At 55.4% G+C, this 20278-nt stretch overlaps 2 protein-coding genes across 4 annotated transcripts; both read left to right on the plus strand.

Annotated features, from left to right (window-relative positions):
- The first annotated feature begins 1614 nt into the window (after nt 1-1614).
- On the plus strand, nt 1615-14745 carry CCDC9 (coiled-coil domain containing 9). Of its 3 annotated transcripts, XM_045845316.1 has the most exons (15): nt 1615-1733; nt 3369-3442; nt 3587-3691; nt 5235-5336; nt 5513-5761; nt 7391-7474; nt 7561-7734; nt 8717-8898; nt 11251-11297; nt 11403-11535; nt 11958-12048; nt 12131-12572; nt 12952-13044; nt 13992-14041; nt 14589-14745. In XM_045845316.1, exons 2-15 carry the CDS (start codon nt 3440-3442, stop codon nt 14604-14606), a joined length of 1773 nt encoding a protein of 590 aa, XP_045701272.1. In that variant the 5' UTR covers nt 1615-1733; nt 3369-3439; the 3' UTR covers nt 14607-14745. The 3 variants fall into 3 exon arrangements, with proteins under 3 accessions (XP_045701272.1, XP_045701274.1, XP_045701275.1); XM_045845318.1 differs by lacking the exon at nt 12952-13044; XM_045845319.1 differs by lacking the exons at nt 12952-13044; nt 13992-14041; nt 14589-14745 and having other exon boundaries at nt 12131-12829.
- A 45-nt stretch (nt 14746-14790) lies between these two features.
- Nucleotides 14791-16405, plus strand: INAFM1 (InaF motif containing 1). The gene has a single exon (XM_045845320.1). It carries the CDS (start codon nt 15623-15625, stop codon nt 16049-16051), a length of 429 nt encoding a protein of 142 aa, XP_045701276.1. The 5' UTR covers nt 14791-15622; the 3' UTR covers nt 16052-16405.
- Nucleotides 16406-20278: the final 3873 nt, after the last annotated feature.

The raw sequence follows: 20278 nt of genomic DNA on the forward strand, positions 1-20278 counted from the left end.
ATCCAGGCATGTGCCCTGACTGGGAATCGAACCAGTAACCTTTTGGTTTGCACACGAGCCAGCACATGTTTGTTTTCTTCAGGAGGGTTTCCAAATTGTGTAAACTTCAGGCCCTATATAACCTGGGTCCACCTCTGTTCCTTTTGGCTTTATAGTAAATTAACCTTTGATCCAGCAATTTGTCTTTTTAGAAGTCATAAATGGTCTCCATTTATTGAGAACTTACAATTTTTCAGGCCTTGTGCCAGGCACTTTATATGCAGTAACACACTGATCACTGAATTCTGCACAACAGACTAGGAGGGAGGTGTCACAATGTGTTTCACAGACGAAACAGCTGAAATCCAGAAAAGTGTCCTACATTCCCCAAGGTCACACAGTCAGTAAGTGACAGAGCCAGAATACACACCCATGCCTCCTGGCTTCAGAAGGTCCACACTCCACAGTCTTCACCATAACATTGTGAGTTCTCTTTGAGCAAAGTTATGGATCATGTACCTAGAAAGACGTGTGCTTCCAGAAGTTCAAGGCAGCATCGTGGGCAATCTCCCCCAACTGGGAACTACTCAGACGTCCGTGAGGCCAGGTGGGGCAAATTATGGCCATCTGCAGGACAGAACATTGCCCAGCAGTTTGAAAGCTTGTGAACTTTCCCTTGTTAGGTTAAAGATACAGAATTTCAGTCTTTTTAAAAAAGACCTTATTTATTTGTTTAGAGACATGGGAAGGAAGGGAGAAAGAGAAACATTGATGTGAGATAGAAACATCGATTGGTTGTCTCTTGCACACCCCCAACCCAGGACCCAACCTGCAACCCAGGTGTGTCCCCTGACTACAATCAAACCGGTGACCTTTTGCTTTTTGGGACGATGCCCAACCAACTGAGCCACACGGATCAGGGCCACCTTCCATGTTTTAAGTTGCAAAATATAAGTACAGTACTGGCAACCTCAGGAAATCTGGTCTGCCCATTTATAGCTGTCATCACCTCCTATACGTTTTACAGAGCTTTTATTATTGTTTACAATCATTGGTTTATTACGTCTAAGTTGTGGTTAATGCATAATCTCCTGGACTCTGCAGCCAAATCCAGCTGATTCGTAGCTTCTTTCAGTTCCTGCAGTACACCAAGCTCACTCACCATAGGGCCTTTGCTCAGGCTGTGTGTCCTTTGCCTGGACAGCCACCCCCTCTCACCCTCAGGCCTCTCCTCCCGTCTGTTGTACAAGGCCTCGCGCACATTTCTGTTAACAGTTCCTGGTTATTTCGCATTTTCTTGTGCCTTCCCACGTGAGAGTAGGCTGGAGTCTGCCTCATTCATCCCTTTGACACCCCCATTTCTCCCAGCACAAGCCTGGCAGGTCAGGCTTCCAGGAGTCATTGACCAGTACCTGGCACGGACCTAGTTATAGGAACCAGGAAGTAGGGGGAGCATGTAGAGGCCAGAGAGGAAGGATGGTGTCTCCATTCTCTAAAAGAAGCTAATCCAGGCGGAAGGAAGTTGAACAAACTTGCAGAACACCCTTGAGGACCAGCTGCACCCACTTCCGCGTCCACCCATGAGGGCGCGGCGCCTTTAAGGATCCCGGAAACGGGTCGCAGGACCGGAAGTGATTCTCTTTATTTCCCCTCTTCACGTGGTGCAGGTGGGAAGTGACGCGCGCGGCCCGGGAGCTGCGGACGCGGAGGCCGACGGAGCGGGAGTCGCAGACGCCGCGGGGTCTCCGGGACAGGTGATCGGGAAAGGGTCCGAGAGCGCGCCCGGAGAGGGCGGGGCCTGACGCTCCACGCGGGGGGAGCGAGCGCGGGCTGGGGAACGCGCAGCCCGCGGGGGCGGGGTCAGGGTACTCTGCGGGGGGCGGAGACAGGACGCCCACATGGGAAGCTAGAGGGGCGCTGGCGGGGCGGGACGTTAGCGGGTGGGAAGGGCCCGCGCGTGGGTGGGCAGCTGGGGGTGGGGCCAAAAAGTTGTGCTCGTGCTGGAGGTGGGGCCAAAATTGCCCCGAGAGCTAGGGGGCGGGGCCTGTAAGCTGGCGGAAAACACGGGAGGCGGGCCAGAAACTTTTGCCTAATCTGGAGGTGGGTCCGGATCGTTGGCGGGGCAGTCGGGGCGGATCTAGAAGCTGACGTAAGAGGAGGGCGGGGTCAAAGTTGCGGCGATCCAGGGGCGGGTCCAGAGTCCTGGAGGGGCATGGTAAGGTGGAGCCAGAAAGTTTTGCCGAAGCCAGAGGCGAGGTCGGAGCTTTGGCCTGGAAGCCGGCTTCCCAGTCTGAATCTTGGCTGGGGTGTCCGGGGTGAGGCCAGTTGTAGATGCAACGAGGCGGCGGCGGGAGCCATGGGGCATAACCAGAAAGTCGTTGGGCAAATGGGAGGCGTGGCCAGAGTGAAAACTGGCGAGCTGGGGCGGGGCCAGTGTAATGACGCGAGGAGGGGGCGGGTTCCAGTTGTTGCTTAGTGACCAGGGGGCGGGTCCAGAGGATTGGCTTGGAAAGTCAGAACGGGGCTACCTCAATGACGCGTGTGTGGGCGGGGCCAAAAAGTTTGTTCTGGCCTGGGGGCGGGGCCGTGGCGTTTCCTGAGTGGGTGGAAGCTGGAACTTCTCCCTGGAAAGCCACGGGCCGGCGGGGAAGTTTTATCTGCATTGGGGCTGGGAGAATTTTCACTGGGGCGGTCCGGCCAGGCTCGGGGAGCCTCGCCAGTGGGTACCAAACCTGTTTTGAAACCTTTGCACTGGGGCAGCGGCACTTTCTCAGGATGGTGGGCACGTGGCTAGGACAGCCCTGAGGGAGGCATGGGTTTAGGATGTTCTCTGAAGGTCAGGGCAGCCTCTAGGAGTGGCGTTCCAGCTTTCTATTTTTTTGAGTGTGGGATTATGGGATGTTTCTGAACCTTTCCTGGGAAAGAGGTGGACCTATAATGTTCACAGGGAGGTGGGCCTGAAACTTTCATGTACAGGTTCGGGTGAGAGCATGTAGCGAAAACTTTCTTGAGATGGAGGCCCATGTTCAGACTCTCAGCACAGGATTGTAGGGGCTGGACTAGGAAACTTCATTTGGAAGGAAGCAGCATTAGATGGGTTGTTTTTGGTTTTTGTTTTAGTGGTGGAGTGGAGCCAGAATTTTCCCAAGGTGGGTGTGACTCCAGTGTTTACTTGGAAATGGGTGGGTCTAAAGGTTAATGGGCTGGAGCCTAAATTTTCCAGGTAAGGGGGCCAGCTAGTATTTCATGAAGAGCACTTGAGAGTGAGGACTAGATTTCTTTTGTGGTGCAGGTGTGTGTGTAACCCAGGATGGGAGAGAGAAAGCAGATTGGCCCCGGGGGGGCGGCGGGGGCATTGGCCATAGTTTTTCTGTTCCTTTTGCCCTTAGGAACCCCCAGTGCTGTGTGCTGATTCTTCAGGGAAGTTTTACTGGAACCCTGGCCCCAGCCAGTGAGCAGAATGGTGAGATTGCAAGTCTGGAGTTTGAGTTCTGGAGCAGGGGCTTGGGAGGAGGGGACCCAGGTGCCAGAATCAGCCTCTGGATTGAATGTCATTGGTATGGGTATAGGTTTTTCTTACAGTCTCTCAGTGGTTTCCCTATCTCAGTCAGCCACGCTGGATCTGAAATCAAAGGAAGAGAAGGATGCTGAATTGGACAAGAGGATCGAGGCTCTTCGGCGGAAGAATGAGGCCCTCATCCGGCGCTACCAGGTGCCCTAGCCCCGCCCTGGGAGACCCCATCCCCTCTCCTCCCCGCAGTGAGTTTCCCTCACCTCTCCCTTCCTTCAAACCTTTTCATGGTTCCCCTTCACTCTCAGGATAAAAGCCAAAGGCCTTAGCCTGCCATTCTTTCCTTCATGCCATCATTCCATCATTCATTCAACAAGGCCTTCAGAGTACCAGGCCCTGTGCCGAGTGGTGCTGGAGAGACAGCTGTGACTGAGACAGCCCTGTCCCTCCAGGGTTGACAGTCCAGTGGGGGCACAGATCTGTCTTCGGTCAGTGATGACCCAGGGTGGGCAAGGCTAGGATGGGGGAGTTGAGAGGTCTTTGGGAACCCAGAGGGTGTACTTCCCCCAGCCGGCAGGATATTAGGGAGGGCTTCCTGGAGGAGGGGATTCTGAGACCTGAAGGGGGAACATACACTAGCCAGTTGAAAAGGAATGCAGAACATATTGTAAACAGAGGAAACAGTTTGTATAGAAACTTGGAGTTTAAAGTTAGAGTGTCATTTGGGAATGTTGACCTGGAGAGGGCAGCAGGGGCCAAGCTGAGAGATGGGACTTTTTCTGGAGGGTGTTGCACGACCATGGAGGACTTTGAGAGGAGTGGGGCCAGGTCAGAATAGCTTTTTAGGATGGCTCCTCTGGCACCCCTGTGGTGATGGATGGGAGGAGGCAATAGTGGAGACCAGAGCCCAAGGAGGAACCTGAGGCTGGGACCTTGGGGGGAGAGGAGGCGCCTGTTTGGGTCAGGGCTGTTGGTAGGGACTCAGGGACCTCAGTGATGGGAGGTGGGGACGAGGGCAGAGAGTCCAGGACAAGGCCCAGGTCCTTGCCAGAGGTAAAAGAGTAGGCGGTGGGGCTGTCCCTGAGAGGAGGGACTGGGAAGGGGGGTTTCATTCATTCATTCATTCATTTAAAAAAATTATATTGAGTTTCTGTTGTGTGCCAGGCAGTGTTGTAAGTTTGGGTATACATGAGTGAACAAAGCAGGTAGAAGTCCCTGTCCTCTGGCAGATTCTGTTGCAGGGGGACGGAGACAATAGGCAAAATATACATAACGCCAGGTATGGATGGGGGAGGGACAAGAGAATGGCAGGGGAACTGGTTTCTATAAGCTTGTCAGGAGAGGCCGCCCTGAGAGGGGGAACATTTGAGCAGAGACCTGGAGAAAGTGAAAGACTAAAGAATCTCTGGGGGAAGAGTGTTCCTGGCAGAGGGAACAGCAGGTACAAAGGCCCTGAGGCGGGTCTGAGCAGATCAGACCATAGGCTGTGGGGGAGCCTGCGGCTCTTACTCACAGACAGGCAGGTACCACGGGAGGGTCCTGAGCAGGGGAGTTGTGTGCTGCTGCTTTGGGGAAGATACCAAACTGGCCAGCTTACCCATCTAGAGCTCAGGAGAGAGGCCTGGGCTGGGGCCAGACTTGGGAGAAATTCAGGGGGCTGGCCATGGGAGTCATGGGAGTCTGCCATGGGAGTCTGCCATGCTCAGGACCCTAACGCTCGCCTACCTCTGGTGTCCACTCCTAGGAGATTGAGGAGGACCGTAAAAAAGCAGAACTCGAGGGCGTAGCTGTGACAGCTCCCCGGAAGGGCCGCTCGCTGGAGAAGGAGAATGTGGCAGTTGAGGTGGTAAGTTCCACACCAGGGTGGGGGACGCCTGAGGACAGGGTGAGGGAGAGAGCTGATCCCTGAAAGCCCTCCCAGTTGCCCCAGGCCTGTGGGTGACATTCACCCTGGCAGCTTCCCCTAGGCCGTCCAGTCCCCCTGCCCCAGTAACTGGACTTTTCCTCCCTCCTGCCTTCTAGGAGAAGAACCAGGGTCCCTCCCGCAGGACTCCTGGGACCCCTCGGCCCCCAGGGCCCAGCAGGGGAAGCCGGACTCCCCCTCAGCAGGGAGGCCGGACAGGCATGGGCCGGGGGTCCCGCAGCTGGGAGGACAGTCCAGGGGAGCAGCCCCGAGGAGGAGCTGGAGGCCGTGGCCGGCGGGGCCGAGGCAGAGGGTCCCCTCATCTCTCTGGAGGTGGAGATGCCTCAGCTGCTGACCGCAAATCCAAGGTAGGAGCCAGAAGGGGCCAGAGGACTCTGCCTGAGGCTCTCCATTGTCATTCATCCCTCTTCCTACTGTCAAAGGGACCGCTTGCCTGGTTGTCCATCCTTCTGTGTCTCTCCCTTGCTTTCAGTCCCTCCATCTGGCTCTTTCTCTCTCACTTCCCTGACCAGTGCTTGTGTGGACTCTCCCTGGCTCTTCCCACCCGCCTTCCTCCCCTCCCCCACCTCTTCCTTCTCTTGCCAGCACTGTCCATGTGTCTGTCTCTGTCGGACTCTGTGTGTCTGCATTCTCCGTTCAGTGCATGTGCTTTCTCTCGTCTGTCTCGCTCCCTGCATTTGTTTGTGGGGAGCAGTGATGCTCTTTTTTTTTTTCTTTAGATTTTTTAAAAACTTTTTTTTAGAGAGAGAGGAAGGGAGGGAGAAAAAGAGGGAGAGAAACATCAGTCAGTTGCCTTCCGCACGCCCCTAGCGAGGGGCCTGGCCTGCAATCCAGGCATGTGCCCTGACTGAGAATCGAACCGGTGATCTTTTGGTTTGTGGGATGATGTCAACCCACTGAGCCACACCAGCCAGGGCACAGCAGTGACGTTCTTATTGTAACTACTCCCAGTGCCCTGACACACAGGCTCGCAGGGTGGGAGACTGTGTACATAGTGGCTTGGAGCCCCCCATGCACTTTGGGGTCAGCCCAGTTATCTTTGTTCCTTGTCCTTGGGTAGCTCACTTCCCCTCTGGAAGCTTCTGGGTGCTCACTATTAAGTGGGAAGAGTATCTGGTTTAAAGGTTACTGTAAGCATTCTTTGACATCAGACATCGAAGCCCTCAGAGTAAGTGCTGAAGGAACGAGACTCATGGGTGTTTATCATTTGCGTATGCTAAGCTGCTATAACAAAAAGACCACAGTTAAATCAAGTGGAAGTGTGTTTCTCTCTTGTGTGCCGAGCTCTGGCAATGAAAGTGTTACCTCGAGCAGCTTGGCTGTGTGCTCGTGTAAAATTCGGTTACCGTGGAGGAAGGGGAGGATGGATTGTTTGGGGGGTGGTCACCAAGCCATCTGCCCAGGTATCACTGTGGTTATTGTCATCATTACTGTAGCGGCCGTGGTGCATCTGCGTCCCCTAGCCCCTCCCAGGTTCCGTGTTTTGCTAGAAAGAGTCCCAGCTGAGCTTTATTACAGTGAAAGACTCCAAAGCAAATCAGCAAAGGGGAGAAGTGCATGGGCTGCCCTCTGGGGAGGCCCACTCGCCCAGTGGGATCAGACAGGTCGCATTTAATTGCTCAAGCACTGAGCTGTGACAGTGTACCTGAAAGGTCGCCTTCCAGGGACTCAGTAGAGACCTAGTGTCCAGGTTTTTATTGGGGGCTGGCCACGTAGGTCCCCTTTGCTTGTTGTATATCCAAATTCCCAACCCCAGAGTGGTGTTCAGCATGCACCACAGCGTTGGCACAAACCGTGGAGGTGCGGTGAGCCCCCTATCAATGAACTTGCCTGAGAACGCGGTGGAGCCAAATTCCCAGACCCCGGCCAAGGGCTGGCCTTTAAAGCCGCAGACACTTAGGCTGGCCATGTTAACTCTAAAGCACAGAGAGCTGAGTGGTTCTTTCTGAGACCCGGTGTCTCTGTCCCGCCCCCAGGAGTGGGAGGAGCGGCGCAGGCAGAACATCGAGAAGATGAATGAAGAGATGGAGAAGATTGCGGAGTATGAGCGCAACCAGCGGGTCAGTGCCAGGGTGTCCCCCATGTGGGGCAGAGCTGTCTGGGCCAGGTGAGCCTGCCAACCCCTGATCGATTCCTGTGCCCTCAGGAAGGCATGCTGGAGCCCAACCCAGTGCGGAACTTCCTGGATGACCCCCGGCGGCGTGGCGGGCCCCAGGAGGAGCCTGAGCGGGACCGAAGGGAAGGCAGCCGCCGGCATGGGCGCAACTGGGGTGGTTCTGACTTTGAGCGGGTGCGCTGCGGACTGGAGCAGGAGCGGCAGGTGGGTGCTGCAGCCAGACTCTTACTTCAGCAGCGAAGGTTCCTGCGTGTGCGCTGAACGCCAGGCACAGTGGCGAGCAGGGCAGACAGGGCGAGGCGGCCACTCTTTCACCCCAAATTCCTTGTTGGTTCTGGAGCCAGGACCACTGCTTTCTTTTGGCGATGTCCTCTCATTCCTAATATTAGTAATATTTACTTCCCCTCGGGGTGCCGGGCACTGTCCCAGGTGCTGGGACTAAGGGATTTATTTTTTTTTTAAAGATTTTATTCATTCACTTAGAGAGAGAGGGTAAGAGAGGGAGAGAAACATTGATATGTGAGAGAAACATCGATTGGTTGTCCCTCATGTGCCCCCTACTGGGGACATGGCCCGAAATCCAGGCATGTACCCTGACTGGGAATCGAACCAGCGACCTTTTGGTTCACAGGCTGGTGTTCAACCCACTGAGCCACACCAGGCAGGCGGGCCAAGGGTTTTAAACAGGCAAAATCCTGGCTCTAATGAAATTTATTCTGGTGGAAGATAAATGAATGGATATATAATGAGATGTCAGGTGAAACCAAATGTTGTGAAGAAAAATCTGGCAGGGTGAGGAGATAGATCTGGGAAGGCCTCTCTGAGGAGGTGACACATAAGGAGACCTGGGTTTTTTTGTGGGGTTTTTTTTTTTGAGATTTTGTTTATTTATTTTTAGAGAGGGAAGGGAGGGAGATAGAGAGAGGGAGAGAAACATCAATGTGCGGTTGCTGGGGGTCATGGCCTGCAACCCAGGCATGTACCCTGACTGGGAATCGAACCTGCAACACTTTGGTTCGCAGCCCACGCTCAATCCACTGGGCTATGCCAGTCAGGGCAGGAGACCTGGTTCTAATTGCTGCCTGTGTGACCTTGGGCAGGTGGCTCTACCTGAGCTTGGAGGACTTGGGGTAGAGTGGGGCGGGTGACAGAACAGGGCCCTGACTGCCTGTCTGCTGTGGGACAGGGCCGCCGGGCCGGCCCTGGCAGTGCCGGCGACATGACCCTGTCCATGACGGGCCGAGAGCGGTCGGAGTACCTGCGCTGGAAGCAGGAGCGGGAGAAGATCGACCAGGAGCGGCTGCAGCGGCACCGCAAGCCCACTGGCCAGTGGCGGCGGGAGTGGGATGCCGAGAAGACTGATGGGATGTGAGTGTCATCCCTGCTCGCCCCTGTTTGGCCCCTTGACCCTGACTTCTACCTCCTTTGACTGGCTCTGGTGTCTCACTCCAGGGATCAGCTAGCAGTGGTTAGGGCAGCACTGCCTGACCACCAGGTCTCAGTGGCTCATAAAAGCATTTCTTCCTCCTGTGTGCACGGGTCAGCTGGGTCTAGCTAACCCGGGCCTGACTCCCCTGTAGGCCCAGGAGGGCTCGGCTTCTCAGAGCAGGTCAAACTCATTTCTGCTGCACATGTATTCTTCCTGGGGTCCAGGCTGAGGGGGGCAGCAGCCTGGGGAGGAGTAGGTCGTGACTCTGGTGGACGTGCAGGAGGGAGAGCGGGCACACTTCCCCATTCCATTAGCCAGCAGACCCAGGGTCTCCGGGGTGGGAACTCAACCTCCATCTCTAGCGGGTAGCACGGCGTGATTCCAGGGCCGAAGGCGTGGATGTCAGTTGTCAAGCACGGAGGGCAGGAAGAATTGCCAGCGGTGATTACACCTTTGCACCCTCCCTTCAGCCTGCTCCTCTGTGTCAACCAACTCAAACCCCTTGCTGCGGCAGCGTCCCTTGCTCGGGTCTGACTCTGTGCCCTTTCGGGTCCAGGAAAAACCCAGTTATTCAAACTTAAAGCAAAGGTATATTTTTGTCATTGACAGGACAAACTTCCATATCAAATAGACGGAGAAGTTTCTGAAAGAGCCAAAGAAAGTCAGTCTTAAGATCAGCAGCTGTAGTTTTGATGCCAGCCTCTGTCCTTTGCTGCATTGGAAGGTTTCACACCTGGAAGTTTTATTGTTGACGCAGATTTGAGAACGCAGGGGACCTTACCAGTGTGCCTGGTGGTCAGAGCGTTTATTTTTGGGCGGGAGCTAAGCTCGTGCAAGCATGAAATATATAAGGTGGGGCAAAAGTAGGTTCACAGTTGGGCATACGTGAAACAGAATCTATTCTTGTGTTGTTATTTATTAATTATTGTATTATTTTTTATACAAACAACTGTGAACCTATTTTTGCCGCAACCTGCATTTTATTGTTGCCAATCTTCCTAAAATGTAGGCAGCTGGGCTTTTGGGGAGTTGTCCTCAGGGGTTAGGAATGAGAAATTGCCCTGAAGGGTGTGGCTCAGTGGGTTGGGCGTTGTTCTGCGAAGTGATAGGTCACCGGTTCAATTCCTAGTCAGGGCATCAAGGAAAAATCAACAACAACAAAAAAACCCAAAAAGAAATTGTTTTTCTTTCTTTCTTTCTTTTTTTTTTTTTTGAAGACAGGGAGAGAAACATCAGTGTGTGGTTGCTCCTTTCATGCCCCCCACTGGGAACCTGGCCTGCAACCCAGACATGTGCTCCGGCTGGGAATCAAACCAGTGATCCTTTGGTTCGCAGGCTGGTTCTCAATCCACTGAGCTACACCAGCCAGGGCTGTTTTTCTCCTATGTCCCCAAAGCAGCCTGTACCAAGTCTCATTAACACGTGCGCACTGACTTTGTTAGCACATGTTTTTTGAGTCCTTTCCATGTGTCACGGCAGGTTTTAGGTGATGGGGATACAGCAGTGAATAAAACACTTCTGGCTTCATGGAACTTGGAGACTAGTGGGGAAGACGGGTCATGAGTAGATCTAATGTCAGGTGGAGGAATAATGAAGTAAAGGGATGGAGGCTGTTGTTTTAAACTTGGGTAATGTATATAATAAGATAAAATTGTTTTATTTCTTTAAATTCTTTTAAAAATATTTTATTTGTTGATTTTTTTAGAGGGGAAGGGAAGGAGGAAGAGGGGGAGGGAAACATCAATGTGTGGCTGCCCCTCAAGCACCCCCTATTGGGGACCCACCCTGCAAGACAGACATGTGCCCTGACTGGGAATTGAACCGATGACCCCTTGGTTCTCAGACTGGCACTTGACACACTGAGGGCAAGATACGGTTATTTTAGATGGGGATTTAGGAAGGCCTCTGAGCTGAGGTCTGAAGGAGGTGAGGGAGCAGGCCACTGAAAGATCTGGAGAAGAGTGTCCCAGCAGCAGCAGGTGCAAAGGCCCTGAGGCAGGGGTCCCTTGTAGTAGAACCTGCTTAGCTGGGACAGTGGGAGATAATAATAAGAAATGAGGCCAGACAGGAAGCGAGGGATCATGTACTTCCCAAATTTTTTTCCAAAGGGTTCAAATACTGAATTTCTTCTTTCTGTATTTGTCATGTGATGTCAGGCTTACCTCTTGTCCATCACCTTCTCCTATCCCCCTTCTAATTGGTGGCCCCCGTCCGGTTGAACATCTCTTATGATCTTGATTTCCTCTCTTGCTTCCCCCAACTGTCTGCTCACCTTTTTTCTCTCTCCCCAGGTTCAAGGATGGCCCAGCCGCTGCTCATGAACCAGCCCACCGCTACGGTGAGTGGGTGTCCCTGGGTGGGGTGAGGCAGCTGGCTGGGTCAGGTGTGGGGGGTGGTTTGTGCCATGTTCTCTACCCCTCACCCCTCCTGTGTTCTGTTGCAGATGACCAGGCCTGGGCCCGGCCTCCCAAGCCCCCCACTTTCAGGGAGTTCCTGTCCCAGCACAAAGCTGAGGTCAGCCGCAGGAGGAGGAAGGGCAGCCGACCCCAGGCCAAGGCAGCGCCTCGTGCCTACAGGTGGGGGCGCCGTTCCCTGTGCATGCGCCCCCCGGCGGGACTGCGTGGCCCACACCTGCTCGTTCCGACTTGGGTGTTTGTGGGTCTGTGTCTCTCCAGGAACTTGTCTCTCTGTAGGTCAGATGCTTGGTTTGGGGAGGTCTTTCCACTTTACCCCATCTGTCCCCTCTTCCTCTCCCACCCATTTCCCCTTCTGCCATCTGGTTCCCCCACCAACTGCCTGTCCCCAACATCTGAAGACACACACACCCGCCGTTTCCTCCTGAGTACCCTGTCACACCCATCATGTATGGAAATCTTGAAACACCTTGCATTCCCTAAGTCGAATTTTGTACCTCTGCTCTGGGAAGGAGTGAGAGGTGGGAAGCCCCTTCCTCCTGTCCCCACCCAGGTCTCACAACCCTTTCCTCTGACCTCCCCAGTGACCATGATGACCGCTGGGAGACGAAGGAGGCAGTGTCCCCAGCCCCTGAGGTCCCACAGCATACTCCTTTGGAGGAGACGCCCACACAGGTAAGGTGGCCTTATTTCTGGGGAGGGTGTAGGGGTGCTCGGGGCCCTGCCCTCTCTTCCACCTGCCCTGTGTTCCCCACAGCTGCCTGAGATCCCCACCCCTGCCCCCCAGCCTCCTGAGGATCAGGGGGAGGAGGACCAGGGGGAGGAGGACCAGGGGGAGGAGGACCAGGGGGAGGAAGACCAGGGGGAAGAAGACGAAGGTGAGGACGAGGAGTGGGAAGATGTGAGTGAGGACGAGGAGGACATTGAGGAGGAAGAAGAGGCTGAGGAGGAGGAAGAGGAGGAAGAACCAGCTCAAGACCACCAACCCCAAGAGTCTGAGCCCACCAGGAACCCCGGCAGCAAGCAGGCCAGCAAAGAGCCCTTCAGGCCCGAGGAGCCCCCGCCAATTCCCCAGGCCCCTGCCACACCTTCCAGCCCCTTCTCACCCCCTGGGGGCCACCAGCCTGTGTCTGACTGGGGCGAAGAAGTGGAGCTGAATTCTCCCGGAGCCACCCACCCGGCAGATGCCCTCTCTCCGGGTGAGGCCTGGCCCTTCGGATATGCATGAAGCTGGCTGCTTGTGTGTGTGTGTGTCCAGGGGGTGCCTGGGCCGGGGCACCGTGGGGCTGGGCCCTGGGATCCCATGTACCCTGCCGCCCTGGCAACTAGGGAGGACCGTGCACACTGTTCTGTGTGCTGTCCTTACCGGCCTTTCAAGTGCCTGCCCGCAGACGCCGCCTCTGCTCTGGACGTTCCAGAGCTCCCTCCCCAATAAAGAGTTCACATTCAATGACACTCACATTCCAATGACACTCCCCAGGTGTGCGCTTGAACCCCCCTCACCATCAGGGCCTTCTGTCTCCGGGTGGGGGGCTACTTGGAGGGGGAAGGGCTTGACTGGGCCTCCTCCTTCTCCAGGAGGTGACCAGCCAGCCCCTGCCTCCCTGGAGAGTGCGCCTAGCCTCCCTGGAACCCAGAAAGCTGAAGAGGAGGGGTCTGAGGCAGCTCCAGGTGGGGGAGCCCTGGGGCCCTGGAGGTGGCTGCCTGCCTTCCTCTTTCTCCGGTTGAGGGGTGGGGGCGGAGGATGGAGTGGGGCTGGGCTCCATCATGGGTGTGTGCTGTAGCAGCTGGGGAGGGGGGGTGGCTCTGGAACTGGGACCAAGGTCGGGGGTGGAGCTAAGGCTCGGAGTTCTGGGGCCTAGCGACTGGGAGGGCGGGGCTCTGGGGGTGAGGAGGTGGGGGCCATAACGGCGTTAGGAATTAGAGGGTCCTGGAAGGGGTTTTCCGAAGTAACGCAAAGGCCAAGAATGGGAACTAAGGACGGGAGTAGAAGTCAAAATAGATTTTTTTTAAAAGTGGGGAGGGGCAGCGTAATGGCTTTAGCTGTGAGCTGGGTTAGATTTTTGAGGTGTGACTGAGTGGGGTCAATTGAATAGACCCTGTTAGAATTTTGGGTCCGACGGAGTAAAAGCCAGGGGCAGAACCCCGTGTCTCCACCTCCACCCGATGGAAGCCGGGTTGTAAAGCAGGCACTGCCTTCCCCCCACCCCAGGGGTGGGATTGGGACCTGGGGCAGAGCAAAAGGGTAGAAGTCAGGAGGTGGGCAGGTGCAGGTGGGCAGTCACGGTGGAGGTAGGTTTAAGCCCGTGAGAGGGTGGTGGGCTGGGGTCGGAGAGGAGCGAGTGTAGGATAGTGGGTGAGGCCAGGGTACCCTAGCGCTTTTGCCATGTGTTGGCCAAGTGATTACAATCTCGCTATACCAATTTATTTTCTTGACTAAAAAGTTCTGCGGTTTCATGAGGCCACTGCAAGGATTAAAGGAGACTGAGGCTCCTACACCATTTGGCGCTAGGGGTGGCTGTGGCCAGGCTCAATAGAGATGAGGGGCGGGGCTAGGCGGGAGGAGGGGGCGCGGGCGGGGACTGTTGCCCTCCGCTGACCGCCCCTTCTCTCTGCAGAAGTGGGCCGCGAAGGCCAGGAGACTGCGGAGATCACGGACTTCCAGAGGGTGCGTTTCTGCAAGGTGGTGGCGGCCGCCCCACCACCGGGGGCCGCCCGCTGACCGTGCCCTCCGACTCTGCACTAACTTCCCGCAGCCTCGCTCCTCTGTCCTCTGCTTCTGCCACGCTCCAGCCAGGAGAGGGTTAAATGTAAGGGGGGAGGAGCCAGGGACAGCTAACTGGGGTAGGGTCAGCTCAGCAGCCGGGTCTCTCAAATGCGTGGCGCCATGGCACCTGGATGGCTGAGAAGCCTCCAAGTTACCCACCTATGGCGGCCCTGGTGGGTAGGTGCTAGCCTCCGGGAAGAGTTTCCCGCCTCTCGGACATTACATCTAAGGTGTGGCAGCTAGCTGGGGACTCTTCCGAAGGACTTGAATTACTCGGCCACCAGTTGTCTTTATTAAATGCAGCGCTTTCGCTAACCTTTGAACTGTGTTTCAGGTTGGGGGGGGGTGTTGCTGTGCTTTGCAGGCTTTACCGTGGCGGAAGAGGCGCGAAGAAGGGGGTCTTCCTTCCTCCACCCTCCTGATTTGTCTTCCCTCCCCCCTCCTGCAGGCCTCCCCGAATTCCTGAAGATGCTGCTGGGAGGGCCCTGAAGCTTACCCGCCTTGATGGGGAGGGGGCGGCAGGAGGGGGTTGGTCTGCCTCTCCACCCTGTGCTCTCTGCTCCCTGGAGCCCACTCTGGACCCTATGGCTTAGGGAGAGGGAGAAATGGAGGGTGGTGGGGGAGGAGCTGGGGGAGGGGCGTGATTGGAGTGTGAGGTGCAGCTGCAACTTCTGGGTGTGAGTTTAGACCTTAGGACACATTTTGGAGGAGGCTGGTTCCGTAACGGGCGTGGTTAGAGTTTCTGGGAGGGCCAGAATGGTGGGCGGGGTTAGGGCTTCCATTGGCGTTAGGCTCTGGGGTGGGACCACGGGAGCCGGTTTGGGTGGGAGTTCCTAACGCTGGTGAAGGGCGCAGCCACCTGTGGCTGCATTCCGTGCTGGAACGAGTGGGGTGCAGAGGAGAAAAGGAATGGAGCCTGGAATACAGAAGGTGAAGCGAGGGAGAGAAGAGGACGGAATCAAATGCTGGAGTATAGCCTCATTTTGTGTAAAATCAAGCTGGAACTGGAGTGAGGCTTGCAAGGGTCTAGCATAGAGATGGGGATCGTAGCATGGCTAGATTACTGGAGGACTGAGTACCGAAAGAGACCGGGGTTAGAGCGCGGAGAGGAAGTCTCAAAAAGAGGACAGAGGAACTAAGCCTCAGAGCGGGCTTGTATTTAAAAGGCGTGGGTATAATACAGAAGCCTCGCAGTAGTCAGCTGGGCCGACACCTGCCTTTGAGGGAAAAAAATAGGCATTGCAAGTCTGGGGCGGGGCCAGGACGGCTTGGTTAAGCCTTAGCTTGATGCTGATTGGCCGGAGGCTGAGGAGGGGCGGGCCTGGAGAGCAGAGGTGGGCTAACCATGAGCGGGCGTGACCTGGCAGGGGAGCAGTTGGACCAGAAAGATTTAGGGCCGAGAGGCAGTCCTCCGAAAGGGGCTGGCCCTAGAGTGTGGGTGGGGTCTGCGCTGCCGCTTCACAGGCCAAGTGGGCTGTGGAGATGCGGGGCACGAGCTGCGTGGGCGGCGGTGGCGAGAGCCCGGGTGGCTCGGGGCTGAGCGAAGGCCCGCGGGGTCGCTGGCTGCGCCTGGCCCCTGTCTGCGCCTACTTCCTCTGCGTCTCGTTGGCCGCGGTGCTGCTCGCTGTCTACTATGGTCTCATCTGGGTTCCCACGCGGCGCCACGCGGCCCCCGCAGGCCTGCAGCCGAGCGCACCCTCCCCTCTGTGCGCTGCCCGCCAGGGTGCGCCGCCTGCACCGGCGCCCGCCGCTGCCTCGGTCTCTTGCCTCCTAGGAGTCCCTGGCGGGCCGCGACCCCAGCTTGAGCTGCCACGCAGCCGCCGCCGCCGCCACAGCGACCCCAGCCACCGCCCAAGCCACCAGATGCCCCGGGAGACGCAGGAAGCCGTGGAGGGGCGAGGACCGGGGTAACCATCCCTTCCACCCCAAGTCGGCCGGACCACCGGCCCTCGAGAGGACGTGCCCCCACCGTGGATGCAGGGTCCAGGCTGGGCCAAGACTCTCTTCATGAAATCGCCTGGCGCCTCTGGAGCTGTCATCCTCACGAATGGGGGGTGAAGGGGAGCGGGCTCCGGGCCTCGCCCTTCGCAGCATCTCCGGTGTCCGGCTGGGTCCTCCACCATCTGGCAGAACACATCCTGACCTCTCTCTCCCCCCCCGTCCTTCCCTCCATAGGATCTGAGCCCAGAGCCCACAGCCGGCCCCCCTCCTCTCTGGATCGCGGTGTCCTTAGGCTCACCTGCAATAAACTCCTGTCCCAACTGCCTGGTGCTGTCGTCTTGTCTGCAGAGGTGGCTCCCCTCGCCAGTATGCGGGAAGTCTTTCCTGGCATCTGATCTCTCTCTCTTTTGCCCTGGGGTGGGCTGAGTGTGTTCGCCCCTTCCATAGGGGATGCCCCTTTTCTTCTCCCATCGTCATCATGTGATTTTGGGGTTGGGGTGGTAGAAAGAGGCTTACTTGCAAATGGGTAGCTGAAGGTCAGACAGCATGAAGGACTTCATGATTTCTTTGCATGCTTGGAGCGGAGGGCAAGTGAGAAGCAGAGGATCCACCCTCCTGTCTCAGCACAGGAGACCAGATGAAAGGTGGGATGATTTCAAGCAAGAACAGGGGTTCTGGGGTTTATGCTTAGTGTAATTACAACATCGGGGACAGAGGCTAAGTTGCCGTGGGACGCCAGGATGCTGCTGGGCAGGGATGGTGCCTTCTTCCTAGGGCTTTAGGGGAGAGCACGGACAGCGCCTGTGGTGAGGTTTCTCCGCCTCCCTGGAAGTGACAGAGGACGTGCTCTCAAAGCACTATGCTGCGTCTGAAGGTTAGTCCAAGCTCTGGGGCTGCAATGCTGCTGGTAAACCAAGGCAGAGAAACCCAGGCCCTGCTCAAAGAATCGGAGGTAGTTGAATCCATTTTCCTACCTAGAAGACTGAGACCCGGCTCCGGACAGGGCACTGGACCTTCCACACAGGGTGTGGTTTTCCTGGCCAGCACCTCCTTCGAACCGGAGACTTTCCCAGGAGGGCGAAGGCGAGCCTCCCCGCTCAAACTGGAACATCTGTGGATCCCGACTGTGCCGGGCATGTCCGTCTTTCTCTTCACTCCCCTCTCCCCTCTGCTCATTCCCTGGAGGGTGTCTCCAGAAGGAAGGGGGACTCAGGAAGCCAGCACCCCTTTGTGGTAAGCTTAGGTGGTGGCTAGGGGTGCTAATTTGGGGGTCAAGATGTGCAGATTCAAATCCCAGTTTTTCCTCTCACTATCCGTGTGACTTCGGGCAGGTCTCTCAACCTCTGTAGTCTTGTAAAGTGAAAATACAATAATAGTATTTGTCTCATAGAATCTCTCTGGGGATCAAAGAAGCTAGGGCTCTTTGAACAGCATCACATTCCTCCTCTCCACTTGCCTCTGTCCCTCAGGGCTTTAAAAAGCAAAGCTTGGATCCCAAGGTATTAAGTCAGCCCAAAGCTCTGGACACCAGCAGATGGTGGATTTAGAGAGAGGGATTTCACCTCTGTTCCCACCACCCCAACCACCATTTCTATGTTTCAGCTCTTCCCCTAGCCCTGTTTCTTAAAACAAAACAAAAAACCCTCACCCGTGGATATGTTTTTGATATTAAAGAAAGAGGAAGGGGGAGAGGGAAAGAGAGAGAGACATTGATATAAGAGAAACATCAATTGTGCCTCTTGTACACGCCCCAACCAAGGATTGAACTCTCAACCGAGGTATGTGCCTTGACCAGGTCTTGAACCTGCAACCCTTTGGTGTACAGAACAATGCTCCAACCAACTGACCCACCGGGCCAGGGCCAATCCTCTGGATCTTGACTTCTTGGCTTCTCTTCTTGTCTCTGTGTCTCTCTCTCCACCCTCCTATCCCCCGCTTTTCTCTTTCTGTGTTTGTTTCCGTCTCCCAGTTTTTGTCTCTGTGTCTCTCCCTGACAGCTCTCAACATTCCTTCTCTGTCTCTCTCTCCCTCTGCCTTATTCCCTGACACATCCTGTTATCCCTGTTGCTCTCCTGGCTCTCTCTCTACTTCTCCTCCCTTCCTTACTTTCTCCCCCCACCTTGCTCTCCTTTTTCTGCCCCACCCTCCTTTCCCATTTCTCTCCTGGTTCAGCCTCCCCTGCTGCCCCATCTCCTCCTCTTTCTTTGTCTGTTTCTACTCATCTGTTTCCGTTTCTGCCTCTTTTGTTTGCTATGCTCTAATCTTAAAAAAAGGATTTTATTTATTTATTTTCAGAGAGAGGGGAAGAAAGGGAGAAAGAGGAGAAAAATATCCACATGTGGTTGCCTCTCACCAGCCCCTTACTGGGGACCTGGCCTGCAACCCAGGCATGTGCCCTGACTGGGAATCAAACTGGAGACTCTGGTTCGCAGGCCAGCACTCAATCCACTGAGCCATACCAGCTAGGGCTAATCTTTCTTTAAAAAAAAGATTTTTATTTATTTCTTTTGGAGAGAAGGGAAGGGAGGTAAAAAGAGAGGAAGAGAAACATTGATTGGTTGCCTCTTACAAACACCCGACTGGGGACCTGGCCCGAATCCGAGGCATGTGCCTTGACTAAGAATCAAACTGCTGACCTCTCAATTTGCAGGCTGGCAGTTAACCCACTGAGCCACACCAGCCAGGGCTTACTATTTCATTTAACAAATATTTATTGACCTGTGTGTCAGGTCTTATTTTAGCACTGGCGACACAGCAGTGAACAAAACAGGAAAAAATTCCTGCTCTCAATGGAGCTTACATATGAGTGGGGAGACAGGCAAGAAATATGAATAACTTCAACCTATGTTCTGCCAGGTAATAATAAGCACAAAGGAGAAAAATAATCAGAGTAAAGGTAATAGGGAGTCACGGAGTTGCTGGTTACTGGGAAGAAGCCCGAGGAGTGTGGGTAGGACGTGGGGGAATAGTGCTGCAGGGAGTGGGAACAGCACATGCAAAGGCCCTGAGGCTGGCGATGCTTGGCTTGTTTGAAGACCAGTGAGAAGGCCAGTGTGGCTGGAGCTGAGTGAGTGAGGCGGAGAGCAGGAGGAGGTGCCATGGGAGAGAATGTGGAGATTGGGGAGATGGCATAGAGCCTCACGGCGAGGACTTTGGCTTTTACTCTGAGCGAGGTGGCGCCATGGAGGCTTCTAAGCTGAGGAGGGATGGGAGCCAATCTAGTTACTAACAGGCCCGCTGCCTGCCCGGTGGGGAATGAACTGCAGGGGACGAGAGGGGAAGCTGGGACCCCGTGAGGAGGATGCTGACATAATTATGGTGAGGGACCGTGGTGTCTAGGCCGGGGTGGTGCTCGAAGAGGCAGACATGAGTGGTCCGAATCTGTGTGTGTGTGTGTGTGTGTGTGTGTGTGTGTGTGTGTAAAATACACACAGCATGAAAGTTATCATTTAAAAAAGATTTTTTTTATTTATTTATAGAGAGGGGAAGGGAGGGAGAAAGAAAGAGAGAGTAACATCAATGTGTGGTTGCTTCTCATGTGGCCTCCACTGGGGACCTGGCCTGCAACCCAGGAATGTGCCTGACTCGGAATCGAACCTGCGATGCTTTGGTTCGCAGCCGGCGCTCAATCCACTGAGCTATGCCAGCCAGGGCTAAAAGTTATCATTTTAACCATTCTTGAGTGATCCGTTCGAGGCACTAAGCAGATTCACAGAGTTGGGCAACCATCCACCTGTCAGAGATCCCAGAAAGGTTAGACGGGGTGGGGCCTGGGTGAGAGGAGTCTCAGGCTGTAATACATTTCTGAGAAAGTCTGGGTGTGTGTGTGTCCACAGGGGTGGTGGTCCTGGGGAAGAGGTTGCCCATCAGAGGATTCCTGGGTCAGGTAGGAATGGGCTGGCACTGGTACCCACTCTGCTTTGTCACTGAAAGCGGCTGGAGGGAGTTACGGCCTTGGCACCCAAGTGGGGCTGTCAGACAGCTGTGTTCGCAGCAGAGGGATCTGAGCAACGCCCTCCCAGGACCACCGCAGGGACCTAAACGACTTCTGTGTGCAGGACCAACCTCATCCCTAAGCAGCCTCATCGGGTGCCCACAGGCCCAGGCACCTGTGAACTCCCCATTCCCACCCATTGGTTATGAGGAGGCTTGGCCCCTACTGGTGAGCCAAGGGGCTTCCCCTCAATCTGATTGGAT

Source organism: Phyllostomus hastatus, unplaced genomic scaffold, assembly GCF_019186645.2.
Source record: "Phyllostomus hastatus isolate PE091 unplaced genomic scaffold, TTU_PhHast_1.1 phas_contig_468, whole genome shotgun sequence".
NCBI classification, from domain to species: Eukaryota; Metazoa; Chordata; class Mammalia; order Chiroptera; family Phyllostomidae; genus Phyllostomus; species Phyllostomus hastatus.